This window comes from Panthera pardus, unplaced genomic scaffold (genome assembly GCF_024362965.1).
Source record: "Panthera pardus isolate Hobbes unplaced genomic scaffold, ASM2436296v1 HiC_scaffold_16, whole genome shotgun sequence".
In the NCBI taxonomy this organism is placed as follows: domain Eukaryota; kingdom Metazoa; phylum Chordata; class Mammalia; order Carnivora; family Felidae; genus Panthera; species Panthera pardus.
This window is the reverse complement of record NW_026526721.1, coordinates 127,945,663-127,963,577: the sequence shown is the minus strand read 5'-3', so window position 1 is coordinate 127,963,577 and position 17,915 is coordinate 127,945,663. Positions and strand designations below refer to the sequence as shown.

Genomic DNA, 17,915 nt, shown 5'->3' with positions numbered 1-17,915 from the left:
TTTCATTATTGGTGTATAGGAATGCAACCAATTTCTCTGCATTGATTTTATATCCTGTGACTTTGCTCAATTCATGGGTCAGTTCTAGCAGTTTTTTGGTAGAATCTTTGGGTTTTCCATAAGAATATCACGTCATCTGCGAAGAGTGATGGTTAGTGATGGTTAGCGAAGAGTGATGGTCCTCCTGACCAATTTGGATGCCTTTTATTTCTTTGTGTTGTCTGATTGCTGAGGCTAAGACTTCCAATACTGTGTTGAATAACAGTGGCGAGAATGGACATCCCTGTTATGTTCCTGACCTTAGGGGGAAAGCTCTCAGTTTTTCCCCCCATTGAGGATGATATTAGTGTTGGGTTGTTCATATATGGCTTTTATGATCTTGAGGTATGATCCTTCTATCTCTACTTTCTTGAGGGTTTTATCAAGAAAGGATGCTGTATTTTGTCAAATGCTTTCTCTGCATCTATTGAGAGGATCATATGCTTCTCATTTCTTTTATTGATGTGATGTATCACATTGATTGTTTTGCAGATATTGAACCAGCCCTGATGCCCAGGTGTAAATTCCACTTGGGGTTGTGGTGAATTATTCTTTTCATGTATTGTTGGATCCAGTTTGCTAGTATCTTGTTGAGGATTTTTGCATCCATGTTCATTAGGGAAATTGGTCTGTAGCTCTCCTTTTTAGTGGGGTCTTTGGTTTTGGAATCAAAGTAATGCTGGCTTCATAGAAAGAGTTTGGAAGTTTTCTTTCCATTTCTATTTTTTGGAACAGCTTCAACAGAATAGGTGTTAACTCTTCTTTAAATGTTTGGTAGAGGGGTGCCTGGGAGGCTCAGTTGGTTGAGCGACCAACTGTGGCTCAGGTCATGATCTCACAGTTTGTGAGTTCGAGCCCCGCATCGGGCTCTGTGCTGACAGCTCAGAGCCTGCTTCTGATTCTGTGTCTCCTCTCTCTCTCTGCCCCTTCCCCACTCATGCTCTGTCTCTCTCTGTCTCAGAAATAAATAAACATTAAAAAAAAAAAAATGTTTGGTAGAATTCCTCTGGAAAGCCATCTGGCCCTGGACTCTTGTTTTTTGGGAGATTTTTTATTACTAATTCTATTTCTTTACTGGTTATGGGTCTGTTTAAATTTTCTATTTCTGACTGTTTCAGTTTTGGTAGTTTATATATTTCTAGGAATTTGTCCATTTCTTCCAGATTGCCCATTTTATTGGTGTATAATTGCTTGTAATATTCTCTTGTTTGTATTTCTGCTGTGTTGGTTGTGATCTCTCCTCTTTCACTCTTGCTTTTATTTATTTGGGTCCTTTCCTTTTTCTTTTTGATGAAACTGGCTAGGGTTTATCAATATTGTTAATTCTTTCAAAGAACCAGCTTCTGGTTTCCTTGATCTGTTTTGTTTTGTTTTGTTTTGTTTTTTGTTTCCATGGCATTGATTTCTGCTCTAATCTTTATTATTTCCTGTCATCTGCTGGTTTTGGGTTTTATTTGCCGTGCTTTTTCCAGCTCTTCAAGGTGTAAGGTTAGGTTGTGTATCTGAGACCTTTCTTCCTTCTTTAGGAAGGCCTGGATTGCTATATACTCCCCTCTTATGACTGCCTTTGCTGCATCCCAGAGGTTTTGGGCTGTGGTGTTATCATTTTCATTGGCTTCCATGTACTTTTTAATTTCCTCTTTAACTTCTTCGTTAGCCCATTCATTCTTTAGTAAGATAGTCTTTAGTCTCCAAGTTTTGTTATCTTTCCACATTTTTTCTTGTGGTTGATTTTGAGTTTCACAGCGTTGTGGTCTGAAATATGCATAGTATGATCTCAATCTTTTTGTACTTGTTGAGGGCTGATTTGTGACCCCGTATGCGATCTATTCTGGAGAATGTTCCATGTGCATTGGAGAAGAATGTGTATTCCGCTGCTTTAGGATGAAATGTTCTGAATATATCTGTTAAGTCCATCTGGTCCAATGTGTCATTCAAAGCCATTGTTTCCTTGTTGATTTTCTGTTTAGTTGATCTGACCATTGTTGTAAATGGGGTGTTGAAGTCCCCTACTATTATGGTATTATTATCAATGAGTTTCTTTATGTTTGTGATTAGTTGATTTATATATTTAGGTGTTTCATGTTTGGAACATAAATGTTTACAATTGTTACATCTTCTTGGTGAATAGACCCCTTAATTATGATATAAAGCCCTTCTTCATCTCTTGTTACAGTCTTTATTTTAAAGTCTAGTTTGTTTGATGTAAGTATTGCTAGTCCAGCTTTCTTTTGGCGACCATTAGCATGATAGATGGTTCTTCATCCCCTTACTTTCAATCTGAAGGTGTCTTTAGGTCTAAAGTGGGTCTCTTATAAACAGCATATAGATGGATCTTGTTTTCTTATCTACTCTGTCTTTTGATTGGAGCATTTAGACAATTGACATTTAGAGTGAGTACTGAAAGGTATGAATTTATTGCCATTATGTTGCCTGTAGAGTTGGAGTTTCTGGTGTGTTTTCTGGCCCTTTCTAGTCTTTGTTGCTTTGGGTCTATTTTTTTCCCCTCTTTTCTCCCTTCAGAAAGTACCCCTTAAAATTTCTTGCAGGGCTGGTTTAGTGGTCATGAACTCCTTTCTTTAATTTTTGTTTGGGAAACTTTTTATCTCTCCTTCTATTTTGAATGACAGCTTTGCTGGATAAAGAATTCTTGCCTGCCTATTTTTCCAGTTCAGTACATAGAATATATCCTGCCACTCCTTCTAGTCTGCCAAGTTTCTGTGGATAGGTCTGCTGTGAACCTGATCTGTCTTCCCTTGTAGGTTAAGGACTTTTTTTCCCTTGCTGCTTTCATGATTCTCTCCTTGCCTGAGTATTTCGTGAATTTGACTATGATATGCCTTGTTGATGGTCTGTTTTTGTTGAATTTAATGGGAGTCCTCTGTGCTTCCTGGATTTTGATGTCTGTGTCTTTCCCCAGGTTAGGAAAGTTTTCTATGATTTGCTCACATAACCCTTCTACCCCTTTTTCTCTCACTTCATCTTCTGGGACTCATATGATTCTGATGTTCCTTTTAAATGAGTCACTGATTTCTGTAATTCTTCAATCATGCTCTTTTGACTTAGTCTTCCTCTTTTTTTCTGCTTCACTCTTTTCCATAGGTTTGTCCTCTGTGTTGTCGATTCACTGCTCTGGTTCATCCATCCTTGCCACCATGGCAACCATTCGAGATTGCAGCTCAGTTATAGCATTTTTTATTTCATCCTGACTGGTTTTGCTTCTTTTATCTCCACAGAAAGGGATTCTAATCTATTTTTGACCCCAGCCAGTATTCTTATGATCATGATTCTGCATTCTAGTTCAGACATCTTGCTTGTATCTGTGTTAAGTCCCTGGCTGTCATTTCTTACTGTTCTTTCTTTTGGGGTGAATTCCTTCGTTTGTGTCATTTTGAAGGAAGAAAAGGAATTAATAAAAATTAAAAAATATAAAAATTAAAGACAACACAAAAATATCAAAGGATACTAGATGCTATATCTGTTTTGGTCTGGTTGTTGAAAGGAGCTTGGTATATTAGAGAAAAAAGACAAAGATTAAAAAAACATTTGAAAAAATGAACACAATAAAATAGAATACAATAAAATGATGGAAGGAAAATAGAATTTTAAAAATTTACCAAAAATTCAAAACTATAGTAAACAAAAGAAAAGATCTTTTCAATAAAAACATAAAATATTTTCTCTTTCTGTATTTAAGAATAACAAAAAAAGAAAAAAAATTGAATAGATGGATCAGTGAAGAAAATACAATTGAAATTACATTGGTTTCCCCTAGAAGTCAAACTAGGAAGCACTTTATAGTCTGTAAACTAAGCATGCAGAGACTTGTGGTGGTCCTCCTGAGGGCAGTTGGCCCAGTTGGATGGGGCCTAGTGTAACAACTCCATTCTCCACTAGGTGGTGCTGCTTAGCTTATTGGGGTAGATTGTTGTGGCACATGTAGGCATGTATGTGCCTGCGTGGGAGGAGTGAAAATGGCATCATCCACCTACTCAGTCTGTAGTATCAGAACTCTGTTCTCTCCCCGACCATCAGTTAAGCCTCCCTCCTTTGTCTCTGGCTCCTGTGCACTCCCCGTGTTTACACTGTCTGTGACCAAGCTGTCAGGCTTCTAGGCGGCACCTTCCTCCTGAGCTTTATCTAAGGTGGGCTGTGTTTCCCAATCCCTCACTTTTGAGGGACTGCAGCTTTGACCCGTTCTGTCTGGGGAGGGTCTCATTGAGCAATGGCCAGGTGCCTGCCCACCCCCAGGAACTTTCGGGAGACGGTGCTGCTGCCGGATGCCCAGAGACTGTGGCTGGGTGCCACCCCGCCCCAGAAGAAGTTCGTGTGATCATGTAGCAGCAGAGTTTCAGGGATTATGGTAAATCACAGCACACGTTTGGCACCAGATTTTCCCCTTTATGCCCTTGTCCCAACACCAATGAATGTGGTTGTTCTCTGGGGTCTGCTGGGACCTTTGCCTGTGGGGAGGCCACACAGCCTCTACCAAATGTCCTCCCAGGAGGGGAACTGCCTCTCCACATGTGGCCCGAGGATCCCTCGGACCTCACTCTCTGCTCCTGGGGATTCACTCTTCCCACCGGAGCACTGCCAGGTATTGAGCTGCGGAGTTTCAGACTCTGTGCTCCCCCGTCTTAATGGAATTTAACCCCCCTCTTTTCTCCTTTCTCCCTTCTTTGTTCAGTCCCTCGCAGACTCTTCCTTTTCTCCCCAACTGCTTTTGTGGGGTGGGGGGGTGCTTTCCCATAGTCTCCCCCGTCCCTGTCCTCTCTCCACAAGCAAAAACAGCTCCCTGCCTTCTGTGGCTTCTCTCTCCTCCAGTTCACCTCTCTGTGCTGTGTACCTGCTGAGTTCTGTGGTTCAGGTTGTGCAGATTGTTGTGTTAATCTTCAAATCAGTTTTCTAGGTGTGCAAGATGGTTTAGTTTTGATCTGGCTGCATTTCAGGGACAAGACACACACAAAAAACTTTCATGTTGTTCTGCCATCTTGGCCCCACCTTCTGGGGGCCTCCCTCTTTCTGCTTGAGAATCTTACACCATGACAGAATGTAAATTCATACCCCTGCTGTGTGAGGCTCAAGATACCTGATACTTCAATTCCTCCTGGATTATTTTCCCACATCAGACTCCACTAGACTGCTTTTGAGTTCTAGGCTTTGTGCTAGGTGTTCAGTTCCAGCTCCCCAACTGCATTCTGGCCATTGCTCTTTTCCAGCTACACCTGAGTATTCAAACCCTGGTCCCTACAGTCTATTATCTGTTATTTTTCCTGAACTGCTTTGCTTAAGCTTTGATACCTCTTTATTTCTAGCACGTGAGAATTCTCACTGTTGCTGCCTTAGGTTGGGCCCTACTTGGGTAATATAAGATTACCCTCTTATATGTATCTGTCTTCCATTAAGCACCAATATTCTTTGTAATGGAAGAGCATAAATTTTGTAGCTCAGTGTGTCTTTCCCTTTTGCTACCTGGTTTCCTCCCTCCCCTTTCCTACCTTCAGTTCTCTAGGCCATGCTGTTCCACTCCTTTGTGCTCTGCATGCACTACTTTGCAGACTATCTGTGTCCCAGTTTTGTGTCTGGCTAAAATTCAGCTCTGCTATTAACGTCTTCATATACATACGTATATATATGTATAGGTATATATGTATGTATATATATATGCACATATGTGTGTATACATAAGTGTGTATATGTGTATATATGTACGTATACATGCATATGTATTATATTAACGTATGTATGTTAGAGCATGCGCACACACAGGGGAGATCGGTGTGGGGGAGTAGGAATCCTAAGCAGGCTCCAGTGTGTTAACCAACATTGGGCTCAGTCTCACAAATTGTGAGATCATGACCTGAGCCAAGACTGAGTCTGATGCTTAACTGACTGGGCCACCCAGGCACTGATCTTTTTAGATCAGTCATTGATACATAGTAACACTTGGTAGTCCTTTGTTTTGTTTTTGGGTTTTTTTTTGCATTTTTATACAACTCGATAAAAAATAGTATTTCAAGCTGTACAGTCACCAGAAGTACAGTTATCAAAAAAGCACACACTTCACTTGGCGTCTCCTCAGCAGTCCTTTGTTAAGTATTTGTGTGGTGTGATTACATGTGTGCATATCTATCTGCATGTGAGTCTGTTGTGTGTTATTCATTAGCATTGAACTGGCTGAGGTTAAGGACATGATTTTTCAACACACTGCTGCACTGTTGCATGTTCACATGCTGCTTTTTCTTTCTCCGTCTCCAGGGCTGTTGTGTTTGTTGTGGATAGTGCAGCCTTCCAACGAGAGGTGAAAGATGTGGCAGAGTTTCTCTATCAAGTTCTCATTGACAGTATGAGTTTGAAGAACACACCGTCATTCTTAATCGCCTGCAATAAGCAAGGTGCCATCATGTTTTCCAGCAATCATAATTGAGATTTTTGTGGGATTGCTACTAAGAATTAATACATTTATCTATGATTGTTATTATTGAGAAAGCTAATTATTAATGGACTACGAAGAATTTTAAATCTTAAAATTGTTTATACATCTGCATTTTCATTAGTTTTACCATACAAAGGAGTGACTATGATCAGTTTTTCTTTGATACAGTGTTTTGCATTTTTTAAAATTATAAATCATTTTACTTTATTTACCAAGCTGTTTTGTCAGATTGACAGTATGTCATCTCACACACAGTTGTGGAGGGCCAGAGGGGGAGTCTCTCCTTTCAAACAAATTTACCTTCCAGCACATTTCATCAAGGGGAGTTTGCAGAAGTTGTTTTTCTTTAACCTCATAGCCATTAAAAACTTTTCATCATACCAAGTGAAACTAGGCTTCAGTTTCATTACCTCTAAAATAAGATAAACTAGTTGATTTTATGGTCCTCTTTCAGATTAAAATTCTGATTCTATGAAGAGCCCATTGCATTTCTCAGAAGTGATCAGGTAGTAATAACCTTAATGATGTCTAATCAGGAATCGGTCTTAGAATCATTACCTGACCTCTCTGTTTTTTCTCTTCAGTATAAAGAGAGTAAGTAATATTTATTTGGGTTCTGCTATGTGCAAACCAGTGTTTATCTCTTACCAAGGTGCACTTGAGTAACATACCATCTTAGTATCAGCTGGAAATCTGCTTAGTTTACTTTTATATGACAGGGTTTTTCTGTTAGAGTGAAGGCTCTTGTTACAATAAAAAAACTGGTAGGTGTTCTTTCTGTTACACTGGCTGGACTTCTGTACATATTAATTTAAAAGGTCTGTAAGATGTAGAAAACTTTCAGGAAAGAACTAGTCAATTTTAGGGTCACAAGCTTAATACATTTGTAAGCATTTTTGTAGGAAAACCCATGCATGCAAATATAAAGCTTATTACTTTGATAGTGGAGCTACTAATGGTAAAAAGCTCTTTTAAAAAACTAAAGGGAAAAGAAACTTACTGGTTTAAATAGGAATTTTCCATATGTGCAAGAAGTTTTGGGAAGAGACCCTTTCTGGTTTAAACTATAACAGTGTCTTTATTTCTGTACAGACATTACAATGGCAAAATCTGCAAAATTAATTCAGCAGCAGCTTGAGAAAGAACTGTAAGTATGAATAAGTCATATTGGTTAATGTAGATCTTAACTCTTAGGAAATACAGATATATTGCTTAAAGTCTGGTTGTATATGATTATCATAGTCTGATAAATAGTGTGAAATATATTTGTTAAATAATTGACAAAATTAATGGAATTTTAAAAAGTATCAATGGGATGTTCATGGATACTTCAAAAATTCATGGATTGGGGCACCTGGGTGGCTCAGTCGGTTAAGCGGCCGACTTCGGCTCAGGTCATGATCTCGCGGTCCGTGAGTTCAAGCCCCGCGTCGGGCTCTGTGCTGACAGCTCAGAGCCTGGAGCCTGTTTCAGATTCTGTGTCTCCCTCTCTCTGACCCTCCCCCGTTCACGCTCTGTCTCTGTCTCAAAAATAGATAAACGTTAAAAAAAAAATTAAAAAAAAAATTCATGGATAGAAGATCTCAGCTTTTTTGAGGCTATAAATTCAGTGTATTTTCCCACTGTTTCTAGTTCATTTATAGTAGTTAGGAAAGGTTTTAGAAACTACAGACTTTGAAAGCCATGGAAATTTTTGTTGTTGGAGTAAGAAAGGAGCACTTTGGAAGAATTTAAATATCTATGATACTGTATTTTATAGCTTATTTTATTTTCAAGCTACATGACATTATTTAGCTTGAATTTAATGTTTAAACATTTGTAAATTGAGCTGTAACCTTTTGAATTTTAAGGAATCTAACATATCTGTACTCTGCCACTTTGTAAGAGCTAGCTTACCTAGGAGATAACATCAACCTTATAATGAAGCAAGTTTGTTTTCTTATTGCTGTGTATAAGGACTTTTTTTTTCAAATGTTTATTTTTTTTATTTTGAGAGAGAGCTGTGGAGGGGCAGAGAGAGAATCCCAAGCAGGCTTCACACTATCAGTGCAGGGCCCAGCGCAGGGCTTGATTCCCATGGTTCGTGAGGACATGACCTGAGCTGAGATTAAGAGTTGGACCCCCGGACGCCTGGGTGGCTCAGTCGGTTGGGCGTCCAACTTCGGCTCAGGTCATGATCTCACGGCTTGTGAGTTCGAGCCCCGCGTCAGGCTCTGTGCTGACAGCTCGGAGCCTGGAGCCTCTTCAGATTCTGTCTCTCTCTCTCTCTCAATCTCTCTCTCAGTCTCTCTCTCTGCCCCTCCCCCGCTCACACTCTGTCTCTCTCAAAAATAAATAAACATTAAAAAAAAATTAAAAACAAGAGTTGGACACCCAACCAACTGAGCCACCCAGGCGCCCCAGGATTTTCTTTTATTAAAGAAAAGAACCTGATGAGGAAAAATTGCATAAATTCAACTTTGAGCACATTTTTTCCCACTAGGATTTACTTATTACTCCTTTATTCATTTAACAGGCACCTATAATTCATCTAGTATATGGTAAGCCCTGCATTTAGAATGTAGCTACAGGGGGAAATACAATGTGGTTCCTGTACTCAGGAGCTTAGGGTTGACAAATTCCTGCTCAGGATGTGCAAACAAGGAATAGTTTTACATTTATTTATGTATTTATGTATGTGTGTATGTATGTATGGGTTTTTTTGTTTGTTTTGTTTTGTTTTGTTTTTTTAGTTTTATATTTTTAAAGGACAGGTAAAAAAAAATAGTAAGAAAAGTAGAAAAATATGTGACAGAGACTAAATGTCACCTACAAGCCCAAAACATTTAATTTATGGCTCTTGACAGAAAAATTTTACCAGGCCTAGTCTGCCATTTTCTGTGGTTTCTTTCTTTCTTTTTTTTTCTTTTAGTTGAGAATGATATATTTAATTCCATATGCTTTAAACTTCTTAAAATATAAAGAGTAAAGTTAGCTCTTCATCAGATTTATCAAAGATATCATTTATCAAAGATATTCAAGTTGGGGTGCCTGGGTGGCTCAGTCGGTTAAGCGTCCGACTTCGGCTCAGGTCATGATCTCGCGGTCCGTGAGTTAAGCCCCGCGTCAGGCTCTGTGCTGACTGCTCAGAGCCTGGAGCCTGTTTCGGATTCTGTGTCTCCCTCTCTCTCTGACCCTCCCCCATTCATGCTCTGTCTCTCTCTGTCTCAAAAATAAATAAATGTTCAAAAAAAAAAAAATATTCAAGTTGAATATCAAGAGATTTTTTTAAACCCCTTAATGGAGGTGTAAATGATATTTAGAAAGCTGTGCATATTTAATATATACAACTCAGTGCATTTGGGGATAAATACCACCTTTGATACCATCACCACCATTGAGGCCATCAAAATATCCACTATTTCCCAAAGTTTCCTCCTGCTCCCTTAAGTGTGTGTGTGTGAGAGAGATTCATGAGAATACTTAAGATACCCTATTAGCAGATTTTAAGTGTACAAGGTAGTATTGTTAGCCATAGATACTATCCTGTATAGTAGATCTCTAGCATATGCTTGTTTGCATAACTGTAACTTTATAACCTTTGACCTAATGGTCAAAGGCTCTCCATTTCTCCCTCCCCCACCCCTGGTAACTGCCATTCTACTCTGCTTCTTTGTGTTTGATTTAGATTCCACATATAAATGTGATCATACAGTATTTGTCTTACTGTGTCTGTGTCTGCTATTTCACTTAGCATAATGTCCTCTAGGTTCATCCATGTTGTTGTAAGTAGTAGGATTTCCTTCTTTTTCAGGGCTGGATAATATTCCACACTATGTTCCACATTTTATTTATCCCTTCATCCTTTGTTTCTTCTATTTCTGTGAAAAATTCCATTGGAGTGTCAATAGGAATTGCATTGAATCTATAGACGGCTTTGCATAATATAACCATTTTAACAGTATTATTCCAATCCAGAAACAAGGGACATCTTTTCCTTTACTCATGTCTTCACTTTCTTTCATGAATGTCTTACAATTTTCAGTGTATAGATCTTTCACCTACTTCATTACATTTGTGTCTAAGTATTTTATTTTTGATGCTATTGTAAATAGGATTGTTAATTCTTAATTTCTCTCATAGTTTGTTAGTAATACATAGAAACATAACTGATTGTTGTGTATCAATTTTGTTATCCTGTAACTTTATTGAATTTGTTTAGTAGTTCTGCTTTTTAGTGGTCTTCAGGGATTTATGTATATAAGATTAAGTCATCTGTGAACAGCGATAATTTTACTTCTTCTTTTCTGATTTGCATGCTTTTTATTTCTTTCTTTGCCTAATTACTCTGTCTAGGACTTCCAGTGCTATGCTGAATAGAAGTGGTGAGAGTGAGCATCCTTGCCTTTTCCTGATCTTAGAGGAAAAGCTTTCAGCTTTTCACCATTGAGTATTTTCTGTGGGCTTGTCATATATGACCCTTATTATTTTGAACTACATTCCTTCTGTGCCTGTTGTTGAGTTTTGATCATGAAAGGATGTTGATTTTTGTCGAATGATTTTTCTGTATCTATTGAGATGATTATATGATTCTTATCCTTCATCCTTTTACAGTGGTGTATCACCTTTATTGATATGTTGAACTTTTCATCTTGAGTAAATCCCATTTGATCATAGTGTACAATCCATTAACGTATGTACTGTTGAATTTGTTTTCCAGTATTTTGCTGAGGAATGTTGCATCTATGTTCATTAGGGATGTTGGCCTATACTCTTCTTGTAGTGTCCTTCTCTTGCTTTGATATCAGGGTAATGCTGGCCTTATAAAATGAGTTTGGAAGTGTTACTTCCTCTTTAATTAGGAGATTTGAGAAGAATTAGTATTGATTCTTCTTTAAATATTTGGTAGAGGGGTGCCTGGGTGGCTCAATGTTTTAAGCATCCTACTTTGGCCCAAGTCATAATCTCACAGTTTGTGAGTTTAAGACCTGCATCAGGTGAGCTTGAGCCCTGCTCCAGGGCTCTGCACTCTCTCTCCCTCTCTCTTTCTGTCCCTTGCTCACTTGCATTCTATCTCTCAAAAAAAAAAAAAAAAAAAATTTAATTAAAAAAAAAAAGTTTGGTAGAATTCACTAGTGAAACCATCTTGTCCTGGGCTTTTCTTTATTGGTGGCTTTTAATTACTGATTCAGTCTCCTTACTCATTATCCGTCTGTTCCAATTTTCTGTTTTTTCATGATTAGGCTTTGGTGTGTTGTGTGTTTCTAGGAATTTATCCATTTCTTCTAGGTGTCTAATTTGTTGATAGTGTCTTATCCTTTGTATTTCTGTGGTGTAAGTTAGCCCTTTCATTTCTGATTTTATTAATTTTAGTCTTCTTTCTTTTCCTCCTTGCTAAGGGATTGTCAGTTTTATTTTTCAAAAAACCAGCTCATAGTTTCATTGATATTTTCTATTGTTCTCTAGTCTATATTTCATTTCTTTATGCTCTGATGTCTATTTTTTCTTTCCTTCTGCTAAGTTTGTGGTAGTTTGTTCTTTTTTCTAGTTCCTGGAGGTGTCAAGTTAGGTTGTTTTTCTGAGATCTTTCTTTTTTCTTAGAGTAGATGTTTATTGCTACAAATTTCCCTCTTAGAACTGCCTTTGCTGCATCCTGTAAGTTTTGGTGTGTTGGGCTTCCATTTTTATTTGTGTAAATATTGTTTTATTTGCCTTGACTTCTTAGTTCTTCAGAAACATGTTATTTACTCCCCACATACTGGTGAATTTTAAAATTTTCCTTCTATTACTGATTTCTAGGTTCATACCATTGTGGTCAGAAAGATACTTGATGTGATTTCAGTCTTAAATTTGTTGACTTGTTTTATGGCCTAATATGTTATCTATCCTGGAGACTGTTCTGTGTAAACTTAAAAAGAATGCATTCTTGGGGCACCAGAGTGGCTCATTCAGTTAAGCATCTGACTTCGGCTCAGGTCATGATCTCGCAATGAGTTCGGGCCCCATGTTGGGCTCTGTGCTGACAGCTCAGAGCCTGGAACCTGCTCTAGATTCTGTGTCTCCCTCTCTCTCTGCCTCTCCTCTGCTCGTTTTCTGTCTCTCTCTCTCTCTCAAAAGTAAATAAACAACAACAACAAAAAAGAATGCGTTCTTGCAGTTGTTGGATGGAATGTTCTATATTTGTTAGTTATATTTGTGTTTAGTCTAGTTCACATACTTTGTTTTCTTACTGATTCTGTGTCTGGATTATCTGTTCATTGTTGGAAATGTGAGATTAAAGTCCCCTGCTATCATTGTGTTGATATCTATTTCTCCCTTTAGTTCTGTTAATCTGCTTTATGTATTTAGATTCTCTGATGTTAGGTGCATATATGGTTACAATTGTTATATCCTCTTGATGAACTTATGCCTTTATATAATGACCTTCTTTGTCTCTTTTGACAATTTTTGACTTAAAAGTCTGTTTTGTTGAAATAAGTCTAGCCAGCCCTGCTCTGTTTTGGTTACCATTTGCGTGGAATATCTATCTCTATCCCTTCATGTAGAACCTTAAATCTGGTGTGTCTCTCGTGGAGATAGAACATAGTTCAATCTTGTTTTTTAATCCATTCATCCACTCTGTTTTAAGAATTTAAGCCATTTACATTTAAAGTAATGATAGGTAAGGATTTACTCTGTTTTGTTTTGTTTTATAATTCCTTTGTCCCTTTCTTCTCTTTATAATTTAATTATTTGTTTGTGGTGCTATTTGTGGTGCTTTATTTTGTGCATCTACTATAATCAGATTGACAAAGTCAGAGACAAAGAGAATTTTGAAAGCTGCAAGAGAAGCCAGTTGTCACAAACAAGGGAAACCCCGTAAGACTAGATTTCTTAGTCTTAGCATATACTTTATGTGCCAGTAGAGTGAAATCATATATTCAAAGTGCTGAAAGAAGAAAAATGCCACCAAGAATATTATACCCAGCAAAGCTGTCCATCAGACATGAAGGAGAGAGAAAAAATTTCTCTTCATGTTTAATTTGTTTGGGGTTCTTTGGGCTTAATGGATCTGGATGTTCATTTCCCTTTCTAGATTTGGGTTTTGTTGTTGTTGTTGTTGTTTTATTTCTTTGAATAAGATTTCTGTTTCTTTGTCTTTCTCTGCTCCTTTTGGGACTACCATAATGCATGTACTTTGTTTATTTAATGATGTCTTATGAATTATATAGGCTTTTTTTTTTTTTTTTTTTTTAACGTTTGCTTCTTTTTGCAAGAGACACAGAGTGTGAGTGGGAGAGGGGCAAGAGAGCGAGGGAGACGTAGAATCCGAAGCAGGCTCCAGGCTCTGAGCTGTCAGCACAGAGCCCAAGGTGGGACTCGAACTCACCAACTGTGAGATCATGACCTGAGCTGAAGTCTACACTTAAACCCAGGTGCCCCTATATAGGCTCTCTTTACTCTTTTTTTTTTCTTTTTGTTCTTCTCACTAGGTAACTTCAAATTCCTGATTTTAAGCTCCTCTGATTCTTTCTTCTGCTCTGGCAAGTCTGCTGTTAAAGATCTCTGAATTTTTCACCTTAGTCATTGTGTTATTTAGCTCCAGAATATCATAAAAAAGTTTCATGGTTTCTTTTTGTTGAACTTTATTTTTTTAAGTAGGCTTCATGCTTAATGTGGGGCTTGAACACCCCACCCTGAGATCAAGAGTCACATGCTTTACTGACAGAGCCAGCCACATGCCCTGAACTTCTCATTTTTATTCATATATTGTTTTTCTCATTTTATTGAGTTGTCTTTTTCTTTTATAGTTCAATGAACTTTCAAAGGATTATTTTGAATTCTTTGTCAGTTAGTAGATCTCCATTTCTTTAAGGTTAGTTGTTGGTACTTTATTTTGTTCCTTTGGTGGGCTTGCTGCTGGAGCCCTTGGGCAGGCTGGCCTGGCTCCTAGATCTGTGGGTAGGTGGGCCTACTGCCTGGGTCCACAGAAGCGGGCCTGGCACCAGGGTCCACTGAGGCAGGCTGGAACCTGAATCTCTCCTGTCTCGCCAGGTGCCTGGGTCTCCTGGGGCAGGCCTTGTGCTGGGGTCCATTGGGGTGGTCCTGGAGCTTGGGTCCACATGAGTGGGCTGGGGCCATGAGGGTCAGCCTGGTGCTGGGTTCTCTGGGATAGTGAGTGCTCACTTCACTGTCCTTCCCCCAAGTGAAGCATATCTCTCCATGCTTGCAGGAGAAGTAATGTGGGTAATGTGAAGCTGTCCTTCCTACTCTCTTCAGTGCATCTTTTTTTATTTCTGTATAATACCCAGGTCCTGTGATCTTTGACCTGGATCCCTTATCTCTCATGCATAGGTGGTTATTCAGATTGATGGTTCTGTGACAAGACTTGTGCTGGAAATTGCTATTCTGCCCTCTTGCTGACGTCACTGTTAGTGGTTTCTGTCCCTTCTGAAATTGCATATTTTTCACCTCTTCCCTTACTCTTGATGCTCTCTCTTGAGACTGTAAATTGTTTATTGTTAGACTAGGGAAATTGGAACAGTTAGTTGGTTTATTTTTTCTAGAAACTCTGTTGCAATTGTTGGGAATTGGGGGAAGAAGTGATCATATTTGTGTATCCCATTTTTTTTTTTTTTTTTTATTTAGCAGTATTGTCCCAAGTCTTCCTGTGTTCAAAGTACATATTTTCCTTAGTCCATTTGCTTTTTACTCTAAAGAGCCATATAAAAGCAATACAGAAGAAAATGCATTACAAGGTAACTTAGCAAAATGTTAAAAGTTAGGAAGGTTAATATCAGTTAAATTAGGAGCCTGATTTTATTTTACTTTTAAAGTTTATTTATTTCTGTTAGTAATCTCTACTCCTAATGTGAGGCTTGACCTCATGACCCCAAGATCAAGAGTCATATGCTCTTCCAACTGAGCCAGCGGGGCATCCCAGGAGTCTAACTTGTTTGTGAGAATTAGGCCCTATCAGCTTTGAAGCATTTCATAGTCTCCTGAATAACAAGGTTAACTATGTTCATGTGGCTTTATGGCAAGAGCTGAGTACATATTTAATGTTTGGCCTTTTTTCCTTTTTAAGTCTTTTTTTTTTTAATTTTTTTTTAATTTATTTATGTACTTGAGAGATAGAGACAGCATGAGCAGGGAAGGGGCAGAGAGAGAGGGAGAGAGTAAATCCCAAGCAGGCTCCATGCTTTCAGCACAGAGCCCAGTGTGGGGCTCAAACCCACAAAACCGTGAGATTGTGACCTGAGCCAAAATTAAGAGTTGGATGCTTAACTGACTGAGCCACCCAGCCTCCCCTAAGGTTTTTTGGTGGTTTTTTTTTGGTTTTTTTTGTTTTTTTTTTTTACTGTAAAATATCTTACATATAAAGGGATAGATATGACACATATATTGACTTTAAAGAATACTAAAATGAATACCCATGGACCCACCACCTTGCTTAGAAGGTCCTAGGGGTTTCTCCCCAAAAGTTTTTCTTCCTTTCCATCAAGAGGTAAGTAATATCTTGAATTTTGTATTAATTGTTTCTTCAAAATAGTTTTTTCATGTGTGTCTTTTTCTAAGCAAGGTATTGTTTAGTTTTTCTTGGAGATTCTTCACTAATTTTCATGCAGCCTTACAGCTTCAAGAAATGCTTTTTATTTTGTTAAGAAAGCACTTTGGGGAGCATGTATTCCTCTGCTTCTGGATAGCAGAAAGTGTGGGAGAAGTAGACAAATGAGCATTGCTATGCACTTTTTTGGGGGGCCAGCAGGTGGCAGTAAGACAACTTAAATTGGGAAGGTTTTAGTGGGAAAGAGGTTGGAGAATAGTGATTGGGCCCAAACTGGATATGAGAATTTGGAGTTTGGATTTCTAAGCTCTGTATCCACATAGACTTGTGATAAATGTAAATTATCTACCTGCATTTAACTTTCAGAGACTTAAGTTATTATAACATTTACAACGTGTATTTAAAAAATGTGTTCAGGGCACCTGGGTGGCACAGTCATTTGAGTGTCCGACTCTTGATTTTCTATAGATATATAAAGGGGGCACTGGTATGACCTGGGGATGTTACTGACCTGCTCTTTATCAAGCGAAGTCAGGCCGGACCCACATCTCTCCTAGCTGAGAATGGTATATGAATGCAAAGGGTTATTCAACAGTCTTAATAGTGTAATTGACAGGTTTATGATTAAGTATTTAAATGAATACTGAAATATTTAGGAATGAATGTGGTTTTCTAAAGGCCTTTAATCACTATATAAAAGTTACTCTCTCCTTCCTGACTCATTTTTCTTTTGTGTCACAGCAACACTTTACGAGTCACCCGTTCTGCTGCCCCCAGCACACTGGACAGTTCCAGCACTGCCCCTGTTCAGCTGGGAAAGAAAGGCAAAGAATTTGAGTTCTCACAGTTGCCCCTCAAAGTGGAGTTCCTGGAGTGCAGTGCCAAGGGCGGAAGAGGGGACGCTGGCTCTGCTGACATCCGGGACCTGGAGAAATGGCTGGCTAAAATCGCCTGAGGGGCAGAGCTAAAGTGCAGGACATTTGAACTTGTATGTGTGTGGAAAAGGGTGTAGTAGCCTTGAGTTGATAAAGAAGGGGTACAGAATGTAATAAGAAACCTTTTCTTGTTCTGGAAACAAATTATTGTCGAAAGTAACTTGGAATTTTTGTTTTTAAGTTTAGTTCTCCCTCGTTGCTTTCTTTTATTTGTGTGCTTCCCTTTGTTAAGGTGTTGTCCCTTTAATATAAGCTTGACGTAAGGTTAGGAGGGTATTATGAGAATATGATTATCATCTGAAAATTTCTTATCCTCTGCCTCTGTGCTTTAGTCCCTTTTCCTGAAAACAAACCCTGTCTGTGTATGGAACTAGTTGATTTCCATTTGTCCTTGGCTGGTTCACGGGCAAGACATCATCTGGTCCTTTGTGAATTCTCAGATGTGTGGGTGTAGTTACAAGGTGGTCTCCTGACGTGTGAAGACAGGTAGAAAACAGCAAGGCTGTGTTGACAGCAGGTCTGTTTTTCATCAGCTTGGTGACTTGTCCACACTCCAGCCTCATAACACTTAGGTTTCAAAAACATGCCCTGAACCCTTGGAGTCATTCCCAGATGACAGAACTGTAAATGCTAAATCCCCAGTGCCAAGGGCCTCGTGTGTTCTGGTGGTTTCCCTTAATTGAGGAGTCTGTGGAGATTTAGAAACTGTTGTAGTTTTCTGGATGGCCGAGGGCTCCTGGATGTGTTCGTGTGCTGTTTGGCCCCTGTTTTGTACTCCTAGCTAGAATGCAGTGGAACACATAGGAATGATAAAAGTTCTCCATAGTTTTAACCAGCAGTGAATATACACTTTAAAAAAGAAAAGTCAGTCTCTTCAAAGTGATGCTCTTTGTTGTCTTCTTGAATGTTGGCTTTTTAAATGGCTTTTATAAATTATTAATGCGTTTCTTGGCAAATAAAACAACCTGTCTGGCTCAAA

At 38.6% G+C, this 17,915-nt stretch overlaps 1 protein-coding gene across 2 annotated transcripts in view; it reads left to right on the top strand.

The window, feature by feature from the left end:
• The window catches only part of SRPRB (SRP receptor subunit beta), a 29,972-nt gene extending 12,057 nt beyond the window's left edge, over positions 1-17,915 (top strand). The window contains exons 5-8 of one of the 2 annotated variants that reach the window (XM_053903801.1): positions 6,298-6,434; positions 7,568-7,622; positions 14,245-14,309; positions 16,743-16,853. In XM_053903801.1, the coding sequence (XP_053759776.1) occupies positions 6,298-6,434; positions 7,568-7,622; positions 14,245-14,308 (256 nt within the window). In that variant the 3' untranslated portion in view covers position 14,309; positions 16,743-16,853. Of the gene's footprint in view, positions 1-6,297; positions 6,435-7,567; positions 7,623-14,244; positions 14,310-16,742 lie in introns of both variants that reach the window. The other variant, XM_019436896.2, reaches the window with a different exon arrangement.